We start from the raw sequence: 14,492 nt of genomic DNA, 5'->3' as shown, positions 1-14,492 counted from the left end.
AGATCTTTCAGTCGCCCAGCTTCCCAGCTACCTCGCAATTCTCTGAGTTTTTTAATCACTCTTCTTGAGGTTTTTCGCGCCTTCAAGTTTTTGAATTTTTTAGTTTTTCACTTTTCAATTTTGATATATTTTTTGTTTTGCACGACGGTATTAAAATTTTCCGATTTTCGGATATTTTCTTACTCAGCCTTTGAACTATTTGAATTATCAAATCTTCAAGCCCCCAAGTTTTCTTTCAATTATTCCATATTAATGGATGTAAGGAGAAGGGTACGCATCTTTCGTGATAACTGCTCCGAAATCTACACAGCCTCGGCGTCGATTGCGAAATGTGTTTCCACGACACCATTTTGTTCAATAATCTAGTACAACGTTTAATGTTATGTGCCAATCCGACGTAGTTACAGGTTCCCTCAAATAAATTTCGCCATTATTGCATTTAATTATTTGAAAGTATTATGGAATCCATGTTCTTGTGTATATAGAAACCTTTCAGAACTTTATTTCGTAATAAGATCTTTAGGTCTTTTGTGTACTACCTCAAGATCATAAATTCGACCCACTATCTTAAAATACCAGCGCCACTAGTGCCAGATATTTATTGAAAGTAAAAAATGTAAAAATAGGTAGCTACCCACCTATCATTATATTGCAATTATATTACGAAGGAAAAATTTAGTAATGCACATTTTGTGAAATGTGTAGGTATTATCATCAGTTGTAGATATATATGATCCTATCCGCGAGAGTGTGTGCTCCATACTTAAAACTGCATGTGTAAAGTGTTATTTAAATGTGTACCATACTTTTAAATGTGCGATTGCTATATTTAAAAGGCCTCAATTAGGGGCGAATAGCTCGTCAAACATAACGAATGTTGGGTTTATAGAATCATTATCAAGTTCACTATCATTAGACCAATAACCAATAGAAACAAATGTTTATTGTGCGTGGCTAACCAACGAAACCATGTCTTTGTTTCTATTGGCTGTTTCTTAATGGTCTCGTGATAGTAAACTAATGACAATGATAGAATAAGCGCACCATTAATGTTAGCTAGTTGGAAGATTTGTCTCTCAATTAGATCTAATTGAAACATATGTCTGTCAAATTGCACTAATTGACAAATGACAAATAGATCTTCGGTCAATTAGAAAATGCCACAGAATACGGCCTTCTCAGAATAGAAACAGCAATGTTACAAATTTGTATGGTATTTTGGCGGATCTTAGTGGGTGTGCTGTGAACTAAAGCATTAAATAAAGTCACTTCACTAAATATAGAAAGTACCGCAATCCATTGGGCTCGTGTGTTAGAGAGAGAACGCATGATTTTTGCCCAAAAATGGCGAAAGTTACCAGATTCTAGTAACTTTAATGTTAGGGATTGTTCCATCTGTTTGGAGATGTCTGTACCTATATATTTTTATAAAACATGACAGTACTATGAAGTTAGGTTATAAAAAATTACAGCTATTCAGATTTTATTTGTCAATTTTTTTAAGTTGGCAGCAAATTTGCCCAAAAATGGCGGATGATTGCGGTACTTTCTATATCTAGTGACTTTAGCATTAAAATCATAGTAGCGCCATCTGGTGACCAGCTTCTAAAGCCATGAAGTAATTTCCCCCAATTCGATCTAAATCATAAATATCGATAAAGAATACACAGTTGTTAAATTAAAGTGTATTTATACTCTGTTTTTAAACTAAGAGGAGTAAATTGAAAAGTCTGATTTACATCCGAAAAAGTTACTAAATTTAGTAACTTTTGGGAAATTGTTTTAAGTATGACACATACATACACATGTGTATTATGGGTTGCCTACTACATAAGGCATATATTCTAAAAAAATGCAGTGTTGATCATTTTTATGGCTTTTTAATACACTTTACCCTACACAATTTGGTTTACAAGAAATTTTAATTATTATGTAGACATAAATGCAACAGCAGACTTGTAAAAATTTTACAAGTTAGTAATCTAGTAATTTCATTGGCCAGAATTAATGCGAAGTCTCTGTTACATGGATCACATGATATTTTAGACATTTCTTCAAGATCAATTTAAGAACTAATTATTTACGTTTACAAATGAGTAACAAATAAAATATTGTACATTATACGCCAGGTAATAGTTTTTACTGGCTCTAGGAGATGACAGGCTCGCCTAACGGCTCGCCAGTTAACTTCTCCTATCGCCAGTAAAAACCCACTTACCTGGCTAATAATGTAAAATACTATTCCTGTAACGAGCAAAATTACAGGTTTTGCAAAAAAATATTTGAGTCTGCGATAAATAGTTCTCCGTACAACCACGGGAAACGCTGTAATCAGTGACAATTTAGCGCCATTTATGTTTCTGTTCTGTGAAGGTTTTATTCTGTGGAAAATGCCTCAGCCATTTCAACAGTAAACATCGTCACATATAAAAGTATGCCAATACTAAAAGTTTAAATAAGTATAACATATGGTGTAGCATGCTCGCTTTTGCTGTAATAATGCTTTACGCTTAAGAGGACAACTGAAGGTAAGGCTAGTCCTCCAACGATAACAACAACGGCTTCAGCATACAACAAATCCTCCCGCTCTTGCCCACGCAACCCCCCATTAACTCAAATTAGGTATTAATACATTAGGCTTGCCCAACACGAAAATAAGGTGATCGAAAATGAGCTTAAGCGCGATTTATATCGAAAAAATGATAGGTTATAACCCTAATGCTTTATACGCTTAAACCCCCACAAGCAAACCCTAACTACAAAAAGCAGTAACAAAGTTTAGTGGTAAAATAATGGGAAAATATTAAAGGTATGAAAACAATTTCAGTTTCCCCGCCCCGTGAAATCAGTCATCCCTGTACCCCGTCGCCCTGCGGTACCAATGCAATTTGTAAGGAACAAAATGGTGCCGGTTCCTGTGCCTGTCTGCAAGACTACATAGGAAACCCATATGAAAGTTGCCGACCCGAGTGCCTATACAACTCGGACTGTCCTTCACACCGTGCGTGCCTTAAGAACAAATGTCAAGACCCGTGCTCTGGAACATGTGGTGAACATGCGGAGTGTCAAGTTATAAACCACCTACCCCTGTGCACCTGCAGATCGGGTTACACAGGAGATCCATTCAGTTATTGTACCATAGCCGTAACCCGTAAGAATCATTACCGTACAATTTCACCAGTCACATAAAACATTTTATAGCTACCAAATCTGAACCGTCACACCCTTGTACCCCTACACCTTGTGGTCCCAACAGCCAATGCCGCGAGGTGAACGAGCAACCCGTTTGTTCGTGTCTATCCGGATACATTGGAACCCCACCCACGTGCCGTCCAGAATGTGTGGTCAACTCAGAATGTCCACCGACTAACGCGTGTATCAACCAAAAATGCTCGAATCCTTGCATTGGCACTTGTGGATTACGTACCAAATGCGAGGTTATAAATCACAGTCCAATATGCAGTTGTTCCCCTGGACATACCGGAGATCCGTTCACTAGATGCTATTTATTACCACGTAAGCCGCTTCCATCGTAAGCAAGGCTACAATTAACATTTTAGCACCCACTCCAAGCCCTCCAAAGGTTCACATGAACCCGTGCGCACCTTCTCCTTGCGGACCTTACTCAGAATGCCGCGAAATTAACGAATCTCCATCCTGTTCGTGTGTGAGCGGTTACATCGGCGCTCCACCCAACTGCAGACCGGAATGCACAATAAGCTCGGATTGTCTCAGCAACCAAGCGTGTATACGCGAAAAGTGCCGCGATCCGTGCCCCGGCTCCTGTGGAATTAACGCACAGTGTCACGTAACCAAACACACAGCTGTATGTAGTTGCCTTTCAGGTTTTACAGGTGATCCATTCAATAATTGCCATCCGATTCCACCTTCACCAAGTAAGCCTACGCACCAGCGTTGCCAGTTTAGTTTAACTAAAGGTTTTGTAGCGGTACCTCCCAAGACAACTGACCCGTGCGGACAGTGTGGTGCAAATACGCAGTGTATTTCCGGAGTTTGCACGTGCTTGCCTGATCACCAAGGGGATCCGTTCAGGGGTTGTAGACCTGAATGTCTTCTAAGCGCGGATTGCGCCAAAGATAAAGCATGTATTCGAAGCAGATGCCAGGATCCTTGTGTAGGAACTTGCGGTGAATTCGCCGAATGCCAAGTCATAAATCATATACCTATGTGTAGTTGCCCACCAGGACGTGTGGGAAATGCCTTCGTTCTTTGCAACATCATCAAAAGTAGCATCTGCACATTTCATTCGCGCGTGGTCTAATGTTCTCCTTTTAGCACCGTCACTGAAAGGTTCGTGCCATCCTTCACCTTGTGGACCAAACAGTCAATGTCGGGAAATTAACGGCCAAAGTGTCTGTTCTTGTGTACCTGGTTTTCTTGGTAGCCCACCAACGTGTCGTCCTGAATGCTTGGTCAGCGCAGAGTGCCAATTGAACGAAGCCTGCGTTAATCAAAAGTGTGGCAATCCATGCCTTGGCACCTGCGGTGTTAGTGCCCTCTGTCAGGTGGTTAACCACAACCCAATATGCAGCTGTCCTCGCGACTTCATCGGTGATCCATTTACTAGATGTTACATAAGACGTAGGTGGACTCCTTTCGATTGTTACCTTTTAACTATCCATTTTAGCTGCGGAAACCAAACCGGTGAACCCATGCAACCCGTCACCTTGTGGACCTCACGCACAGTGTAAAGTGATACATGAGTTACCCTCGTGCTCTTGTCTAGCTGGATTTAGCGGATCACCTCCAAATTGTAAACCGGAGTGCATAAGCAACAGCGAATGCGAATCTCGACTGGCTTGTATTAATCAAAAATGCAAGGATCCCTGCCCTAACACCTGCGGGCTGAATGCCGAATGTAGAGTAATAAGCCATACCCCCAACTGCGCATGTCTCGCTGGCTATACTGGTGACCCATTCTCTCATTGCCAACCTAAAGTGACTGTAATCGAACCTGAACATCTGACCCCATGCGTGCCATCGCCTTGTGGACCCAACGCCCAATGTAAAGAACACAACGGTGCCGGATCCTGCACTTGTCTCACCGATTACATCGGAAACCCTTACGAAGGCTGTCGCCCGGAATGTGTGTTGAACTCCGACTGTCCCTCGCATCGTGCTTGTATTCGAAATAAATGTCAAGATCCGTGTCCGGGAACTTGCGGCCAAAATGCCAATTGCCAAGTGGTTAATCACCTACCTTCCTGCACATGCACCCACGGATTTACCGGAGATCCATTTAGATATTGCAGTCATGTGATTGAACGTAAGTTTGCCCACAACACCCTTATATATGGCGTGTGTCGAAAAAATAACATTGTTGTTGGCGATTATAAGTTCGAGCAATTGATAATCGATTTCTAAAAATCATCGTTTATTTTGATTTTGTGATTTTCAAACAACTCGCCGTTTATTATCAATAGGTAATCTAATATCTTGATTAATCGATTACCTACCAACAATAGTCGTTTAATTATTAGGCGATTATTATTAAAATGTGAAACCTCGATTATTGATTATAGGTATTAAATGGAGCTTAAGCAAAATTTCCTCAACATTTCCGAAAATTTGGACTCCATTAGATATACAGAGTAAGTAAAAAGTCTCGAAACAGTCGATTTATATCTCCGTTGTTTATGAAGCATGTTTTTTTAATAAATTAAACAAATATAGCAAACGAGCTCCTGGGTAAGGCTATAGCATGTGCAAAACCAAATTTTAAACCTGATGTTAGTTTTGCTTTCATTTAAAGTGTATATGTATGAAATTTCATTTAATTGCTTCCATAAATAAGAAAGTTGGCACTACACATCCTACACAAAACCAAATTTGGAAAATGGCGCTACATTTGCTATGTATCAAATTTCATTTAAATCTTTCCATAAATAAGAAAGTTGTCGCTGCGCATACGCAAAACGAAATTTTGAAACTGGCGTTAAATTTGGTTTTACTTCAAGTGGCTATGTATCAAATTTTATTTAAATGCCTCCATAAATAAGAAAGTTGGCAAAACCAAATTTTGAAACTGGCGTTAAATTTAGTTTTATTCCAAGTGGTTATGTATCAAATTTCATTTAAATAGCTTCATAAATAAAAAGTTTGCAATTCGGTTTATAAATGGTCGAGATGGGAAAAGGGCACTGTGAATGTTGATCGATTAGACTCAATTTTTGGAATTGCGTTTTATATGGCTAAAGCTATACGCAAATTGAATTTCATGCAATTCGGTTCATAACTCACGGAGATGTCAAAAGGGCCTTCTTTATTTTTTGGGCTACATTGCGAATTCACGAACTCCGATCTAATTTGATAAAGAATCCACCTACAAAATTTTATCGTAATCCGTCCATTGTCCGTCGACTGTTCCAGGACTATATTCTTACCATGTACACAAAGCAATGAAACTTGCAACAATGTTATTTTTTGTGTCTATAGCGCCTTGGTACATACTCAATTTTATCAATTTATTTTAGCTCAGAAAAAAGAACGTGCAAATCCGTGTAGTCCATCACCGTGTGGTCCCAACAGTCAGTGCCGCGTTATAAACGAACAGGCTGTTTGTTCTTGTCTGCCCAATTATGAAGGTAGCCCACCCGGTTGTAGACCGGAATGCGTTGCGAGCACAGAGTGTGCACCGACAAAAGCTTGCGTTAATCAAAAATGCGTTGATCCATGCGTGGGAACATGCGGATTGAATACGCACTGCAAAGTTATCAATCACAGTCCGGTATGTAGCTGCAAGTTCGATTACACTGGAGATCCGTTTAGCAGATGTTATTCTCTTCCAAGTAAGCGCTTTTTTTCCCGGTTGCAGTTCATTTATTTTTGTATACGTAGCACCTCTACCTACCCGCATCCCCACTGTGACTGATCCGTGTGTACCATCTCCGTGTGGGTTAAATTCAGATTGCCGAAATCGAGAGGGATTAAGTTCATGTTCGTGCCTACCAGGTTTCATTGGAAGTCCACCAAATTGCAGACACGAATGCGTCATCAATTCGGAATGCTCAAGCAATAAGGCTTGTGTTCGTAATAAATGCATTGACCCATGTCCCGGTTCGTGTGGAGTAGGCGCTCACTGTTCTGTAATCAATCACAGCCCAACGTGTAGATGTATTGATGGTTATGTTGGAGATCCATTTACTAATTGCTACCCTGCACCATCCCGTAAGTGTCCCCAATTACGTCCATTATTACTAAACCGAGAAAATTCTAGCACCAAAAGTACCAGAAATCTCAGATCCATGCCACCCTTCACCTTGCGGACCAAACGCTCAGTGTCTCAAAGGGTTATGTACTTGCTTACCGGATTACCATGGCGACCCATATCGAGAATGTAGACCTGAATGTTTGATAAGCGATGATTGTGCCAAGGATAAAGCGTGTATGGGGAAGAAATGTCTGGACCCATGTCCCGGCACTTGCGGACAAAACGCCGAGTGCTCTGTTGTCAACCACATTCCCACGTGTGTATGTTCAAAAGGCTTTGAAGGTAACGCCTTTGTGTTGTGTTCGCCCAGTAGAGGTATGAGCTTTTGTAAATTTGCAAGCCAGGCTGAACTCTCACCTTTCAGAAGTGGAAATCAAACACCCATGCAATCCGTCTCCGTGTGGACCAAACAGTCAATGTCGAGAAGTTCAAGAGCTCGCAGTATGTTCGTGTGTGCCCGGTTTTATGGGTGCCCCGCCCACTTGCAGACCCGAATGCGTGGTCAGCAGTGAGTGTTCCTTGAACCAAGCATGCGTGAACCAAAAGTGTATCGATCCGTGCCCAGGCACTTGCGGTATATTAGCGACCTGTCAAGTAGTGAACCACAATCCCATATGTAGCTGCCTGTTGCAACATACAGGTGATCCGTTCGTTCGATGCCAGGAAATAAGTAAGATGTCCTTCCGTGGCAACTGAGCCCGTTACCGTTTTATTTTGTAGAAGAAGTAATCCCAGTTCAAAAAGCGTCGTGCCAACCATCTCCATGCGGACCCAATTCACAGTGTAAAATGTCTGGCGATTCGCCTTCGTGCTCATGTCTGCCAGATTACACAGGATCGCCTCCAAACTGTAAACCGGAATGTACCAGCAACAGCGAGTGTTCTATCCACCTCGCGTGTATAAATCTGAAATGCCGAGATCCTTGCCCGGGAAGTTGTGGAGTTAACGCGGAGTGCCGCGTAGTCAGTCACGCACCAAATTGTGCCTGCTTATCCGGTTTCAAGGGCGATCCATTTGTGCAGTGCTCCGTTGAGACTCACTTAGTCCCCGAGTTACTAACTCCCTGTGAGCCTTCACCTTGTGGAGCAAATGCGCAATGCAAAGAGCGGAATGGAGCCGGTGCCTGCATTTGTCTACCCGATTATATTGGAAACCCGTATGAAGGATGTCGACCTGAATGTATTTTAAATTCGGATTGCGCACCAAATTTAGCTTGCATGAATAGTAAATGCAAAGATCCGTGTCCAGGAACATGCGGACAGAACGCGAATTGCCAAGTTATTAACCATCTTCCGTCTTGTGTTTGTCAACCTGGCTACAGTGGCGATCCGTTCCGTTACTGTAATCCGTTCATTGAACGTAAGTCGTTAAACGATTTATACAATGAAGCACATTGTTAATTTCAGCGGTTAATAAACGCCCCACCGATGTCTGCCAGATTTCTCCTTGTGGTCCCAATAGTCAGTGTAAGGAAGCAAACGGACAGGCTGTCTGCTCATGCTCCCCAGGCTACATTGGAAGTCCACCCGCGTGCAGGCCAGAATGTGTCGTAAGCTCCGAATGCCCACTACATCAAGCTTGTGTGCAGCAAAAATGCGTCGACCCTTGTCCGGGAGTTTGTGGACTTAACGCCAAATGTCACGTAATTAATCACAGCCCGTTGTGCAGCTGCAGCTTTGATTATACTGGCGATCCGTTTTCGCGATGTTTCCCTGCACCTCGTAAGTCTTTATTTCAATCCGGCTCGAAGTAAATGTCCATTTCCAGCACCGCGCTTACCCGAAACGCCATTAATTAGAGAACCATGCGCTCCATCGCCGTGCGGGCCTAACTCCGAATGTCGAGACATTGGAGGATCCCCATCGTGTTCTTGCCTTGCGACTTACATTGGAAGCCCGCCGAACTGTAGACCAGAATGCTCGATAAATTCGGAATGTTCCAGCAACCTGGCGTGCATTCAGGAAAAATGTAGAGACCCGTGTTTGGGTTCCTGCGGATTGGGAGCGAAGTGTAATGTTTTCAATCACATCCCCATCTGTTTGTGTCCAGACGAATATACTGGAGATCCGTTTTCGAACTGCTATCCCAAACCTCCAGTTGAACGTAAGATAATTTTCCACAGTTGAATGCAAATGGTATTTAAATACTTGTCACTCAAAATTTAGTTATTCCATCCAAAAATTCGTTGATTTTAAAAATGAACCATTTTACGAAAAGTATTTAAATACAGAACGTATTCCCTCGGCTATAGCTAATTTTTATTATACAATTACCCCAACTTTTTTAGCCGGCCCAGTGAAATCTGATCCGTGCACTCCTTCACCCTGTGGCCCCAACGCCGAATGTAACCAAGGTACTTGTACCTGTCTACCAGAATACCAAGGGGACCCATATCGTGGATGCAGACCAGAATGCGTATTAAACAGTGACTGCAGCAGAAACATGGCGTGCTTGCGAAATAAGTGCATTGATCCATGTCCTGGTACTTGCGGTCAAGACGCCATCTGTACGGTGGTGAACCACGTCCCGATGTGCTCCTGTCCCGAAGAGTTCACCGGCAACGCATTTGTTTCGTGCAATAAATTTATAGGTAATTACAACAGTAACATCGGGCTACTTCATATCGAAAACTTTCAGTTGAAATACGAAATCCATGCTTACCATCACCCTGTGGCCCGAACAGCCAGTGTCGCGAGATTAACAGTCAAGCTGTTTGCTCTTGCGTGCCCGGATTTATTGGAAGCCCTCCCACTTGCCGTCCAGAATGCGTCGTTAGCACCGAATGTCCCTTAAACCAAGCGTGCGTCAATCAGAAATGCATCGATCCTTGTCCTGGCACGTGTGGATTAAACGCACTTTGCCAAGTGCTCAACCATAATCCGATATGTAGTTGTCCCACCGATCTTTCCGGTGATCCATTTTCGCGATGTTTCAAAACACGTAAGACATCCCCAACTTTTCAAAGATCACGCTAACCCAGTTTTCTAGCGACAGAACAACCGGTGGCACAAATCAATCACTGCCAACCGTCGCCATGCGGACCTTATTCTGAATGTAAAGTTGCGGGTGATTCGCCTTCCTGTTCGTGCCTACCCGACTTTATCGGAGTTCCTCCGAATTGTCGGCCGGAGTGTGTCAGTAACAGCGAATGTGCTAGCAATTTGGCTTGCATTAATCAGAAGTGCAAAGATCCGTGTGTTGGGGTGTGCGGACAAAATGCCGAATGTAGAGTTGTGAGTCACACGCCAAACTGCGTTTGTATTGGAGGTTATGCCGGAGATCCTTTCACTTACTGCACAGAAAATTCAAGTAAGCTCGCCTGTCACTCGGCAAGTGCTATACTGACATTTTCCAGAACTTCCCCAAGAGACATTAACGCCCTGCCAGCCTTCACCTTGTGGAGTAAACGCTCAGTGTAAAGAACGAAATGGTGCCGGTGCCTGTACTTGCTTGCCAGAATTTATCGGAAATCCATACGAAGGGTGTCGACCTGAGTGTGTGTTAAACTCAGATTGTCCATCGAACCGCGCATGTATTAATGGCAAATGTCAAGATCCCTGTCCGGGAACGTGCGGTCAAAGCGCCAATTGCCATGTGATCAATCACTTACCATCATGTACCTGTATCGTGGGATACACTGGAGATCCATTTAGATATTGCCACATAATCGCAGAGATAGAAAGTATGTCTAAGTCGCAAGGTTTGTGGTTTTAATCCTCCTTTCAGTTATAGAAACTCCGAAACAGCCTTGTACACCATCGCCTTGTGGACCAAACAGTCAATGTCGCGTAGTTAACGAGCAGGCAGTTTGTTCTTGCCTGCCAAATTTCCGTGGAAATCCACCTTCGTGTCGTCCAGAGTGTGTGGTTAGCTCGGAATGTCCCCTAAATAAAGCGTGCGTTGACCAAAAGTGTACTGATCCTTGCCCGGGAGTTTGTGGCCTTCAAGCAAACTGCGAGGTGATCAATCACAGTCCCATTTGTAGCTGCCAGTTTGGATATACGGGGGATCCATTTACGCGGTGCTTCCCAGCGCCCAGTAAGAGCTTAACATTCATTTTTATTGCCTAAGTAAGCATTTTTTTAGCCATAACACCTCTTCCAAAACCAGCTGATGTTAATCCATGTGTCCCTTCACCTTGCGGACCGAACTCTCAATGTAGAACAATTGGAGAATCACCAGCTTGTTCTTGTTTACCTAATTACGTAGGTAATGCTCCCAACTGCAGACCAGAATGTACCATTAGTGCCGAATGTCCCAGCACCAAAGCCTGTATTCGAGAGAAATGTAGAGACCCATGTCCTGGATCGTGTGGCATCGGTGCGAGGTGCACTGTTATTAACCACACTCCCGTGTGCAGTTGTCTGGAAGATTACATAGGAGATCCCTTCAGTAATTGTTATCCCAAGCCTCCACCACGTAAGACTCATTAATACAAATAACGTTATCAAATATACAACTTTCACAGCTAAGACACCTGAAGTAAAGGACGCGTGTAATCCATCGCCTTGCGGATCAAATGCACAATGCCACAATGGCGAATGCACTTGTTTGGATGAGTACCATGGAGATCCTTATAGAGGTTGCAGACCTGAATGTGTTTTAAACTCCGACTGTCCGAAAACACAGGCGTGTGTGCGTAACAAATGCGTAGATCCGTGTATCGGCACTTGTGGTCAAAACGCCGAGTGTAACGTGATCAATCACATTCCAATGTGCATCTGTACCAAAGGATACGCAGGAAACGCCTTCATTATTTGTTCACCTGTGATAGAACCTACCAAGCTCCACCCTTGCAACCCCACCCCTTGTGGCCCCAACAGCCAATGCAGAGAAATCAACGAGCAAGCTGTGTGTTCGTGCGTACCCGGTTTTATTGGTACTCCACCAACTTGTAGACCAGAGTGCGTCCTCAGCTCGGATTGCGCATTGAATCGAGGGTGTGTGAATCAGAAGTGTATAGATCCATGCGCAGGCATATGCGGGGCTTCTGCAATTTGCCAGGTGGTAAATCATAATCCCATATGTAGTTGCCCACCACAGTACACAGGAGATCCTTTTGTTCGATGTCTCTTCGGTAACTAATAAAACCTTTAACTGGGAAAGTATGTGACGGCCTTTCGTTTTAGATGAACCAATTTTGGTCCCAGTTGATCCATGCAAACCATCGCCATGCGGTCCGCATTCCCAGTGCAAAGTTTCAGGAGAATCGCCTTCGTGTTCTTGCCTACCTACCTACATTGGACAACCTCCCAACTGCAGGCCCGAATGTGTCAGTAGTAATGAGTGCTCTACACATCTGGCGTGCATAAATCAAAAATGCGTTGACCCCTGCCCCGGTATCTGCGGTATAAACGCCGAATGCCGAGTGGTTAGCCATACTCCCAACTGCGTATGCATCAATGACTACACCGGAGATCCGTTCACCCAATGCATTCCGCGCGCAATTTCTCCGACAAAGGAGCATTTATCGCCCTGCGTTCCCAACCCTTGCGGCGCAAACGCACAATGCAGGGAGCAAAACGGTGCCGGTTCCTGCATCTGCCTCTCAGAGTACATTGGAAATCCTTACGAAGGTTGTCGACCGGAATGTACATTAAATTCGGATTGCCCATCAAATCAAGCGTGCATCAAAAATAAGTGTGAAGATCCCTGTCCTGGAGTTTGTGGCCAGAATGCCGATTGTCAAGTTATAAATCATCTGCCTGCTTGCACGTGCAGAGCGAGCTTTACAGGGGATCCATTCCGGTTTTGCAAATATGAAGAACCTCCAAAACGTGAGTTATTTCTTCGATTTAATCACATCCATATTCGTATAATGACTTCTTTTCAGCTGAAACCCCTAAACAAACTTGCCACCCCTCACCTTGTGGACCAAATAGTCAGTGCCGCGAAGTCAACGGTCAACCAGTTTGTTCTTGTTTGCCCAATTATTCAGGTTCCCCACCAGGCTGTAGGCCTGAATGTGTTGTCAGCTCAGAGTGCGCATCATCCAAGGCCTGCGTCAATCAAAAGTGTACAGATCCCTGCGTGGGCGTTTGCGGTTTAAACGCAAAATGTCAAGTGATCAATCACAGCCCGATTTGTAGTTGCGAAGCGAGATACAGCGGCGATCCATTTACTCGCTGTTACCAGGCGCCTAGTAAGCTGACCTTACACTCCAACGCGTACGTTATTTTCTTCTTTTTAGCTCCACAACCTGCGATTACTCGACCGGCCGATCTAAATCCCTGCGTACCTTCTCCTTGCGGTCCCAACTCGCAGTGCCGCAATGTTGGAGACATACCTTCGTGTACTTGCCTACCTGAATACACAGGCAGCCCGCCTAATTGCCGTCCCGAGTGTACCATTAACTCGGAGTGTCCCACTGTTAAAACCTGCATTAGAGAGAAATGCAGAGATCCGTGTCCAGGTTTATGCGGAATGAACGCACGTTGTAGTGTAATTAATCACACTCCGATTTGCGTTTGTCCGGAGGGCTTTACAGGTGATCCGTTCAGTAGCTGCAACCCGAAACCTCCCCGTAAGTTTCGTGAGTAAAAGTACAATTTCAAAAACCTGAACTTCCAGATGTAGAACCAACCAAAAAGGATCCATGTAACCCTTCACCGTGCGGTTCCAATGCCCAATGTCACTCTGGCGTTTGTACTTGCATTTCTGAGTACCAAGGTGATCCGTACCAAGGCTGTAGACCTGAATGCGTCTTAAATTCAGATTGCGACAAATCGAAAGCTTGTATCAGGAGTAAATGTGTCGATCCTTGCATTGGAACTTGCGCTAGCAACGCAGAATGTCTTGTCGTTAATCATATCCCTATGTGTAGTTGTCCCCGAGGTTACACAGGAAGTGCGTTTGTTTCGTGCCACTTACTTCCAGGTAATTCTCACTGATTAAAGCGATACGTTTGACAGTGTTTTTAGAACCAGCCCCAATTCATCCGTGCAGCCCTTCACCATGTGGTCCAAACAGTTTGTGTCGCGAAATTAATGGCCAAGGCGTTTGTTCGTGCGTTATGGGTTACATTGGAAGCCCACCAAATTGTAGGCCGGAATGTGTGAGTAGCGCAGAGTGCGCTTTGAATTTTGCATGCGTCAATCAAAAATGTATCGACCCTTGTCCTGGCACTTGTGGAATTGGTGCAACGTGTCAGGTTGTAAACCACAATCCGATATGTAGCTGCCCATCACAATATTCAGGAGATCCATTTACTCGCTGTCTCCTATTAAGTAAGTGTTTTGACATGTGGAATTTGTATTATCAC

General features: G+C 43.7%; 1 protein-coding gene across 1 annotated transcript in view; it reads left to right on the top strand.

Annotated features, from left to right (window-relative positions):
- LOC116176069 overlaps positions 1–14,492 on the top strand; it is a 176,383-nt gene that overhangs the window by 119,075 nt on the left and 42,816 nt on the right. The window contains 24 exon segments of the mRNA XM_031494536.1: positions 2,828–3,151; positions 3,202–3,516; positions 3,561–4,247; positions 4,297–4,602; positions 4,649–5,287; positions 6,495–6,809; positions 6,859–7,188; positions 7,238–7,546; positions 7,596–7,901; positions 7,952–8,590; positions 8,638–8,952; positions 8,999–9,334; positions 9,519–9,821; positions 9,869–10,171; positions 10,220–10,540; positions 10,587–10,913; positions 10,958–11,269; positions 11,318–11,650; positions 11,700–12,308; positions 12,361–13,008; positions 13,065–13,373; positions 13,422–13,754; positions 13,802–14,107; positions 14,152–14,457. Of these exon segments, the coding sequence (XP_031350396.1) occupies positions 2,828–3,151; positions 3,202–3,516; positions 3,561–4,247; positions 4,297–4,602; positions 4,649–5,287; positions 6,495–6,809; positions 6,859–7,188; positions 7,238–7,546; positions 7,596–7,901; positions 7,952–8,590; positions 8,638–8,952; positions 8,999–9,334; positions 9,519–9,821; positions 9,869–10,171; positions 10,220–10,540; positions 10,587–10,913; positions 10,958–11,269; positions 11,318–11,650; positions 11,700–12,308; positions 12,361–13,008; positions 13,065–13,373; positions 13,422–13,754; positions 13,802–14,107; positions 14,152–14,457 (9,231 nt within the window).

The sequence above is a fragment of the Photinus pyralis genome, unplaced genomic scaffold (genome assembly GCF_008802855.1).
Source record: "Photinus pyralis isolate 1611_PpyrPB1 unplaced genomic scaffold, Ppyr1.3 Ppyr1.4_LG7, whole genome shotgun sequence".
Taxonomy (NCBI): domain Eukaryota; kingdom Metazoa; phylum Arthropoda; class Insecta; order Coleoptera; family Lampyridae; genus Photinus; species Photinus pyralis.
This window is presented reverse-complemented; position numbering and strand designations above follow the sequence as displayed.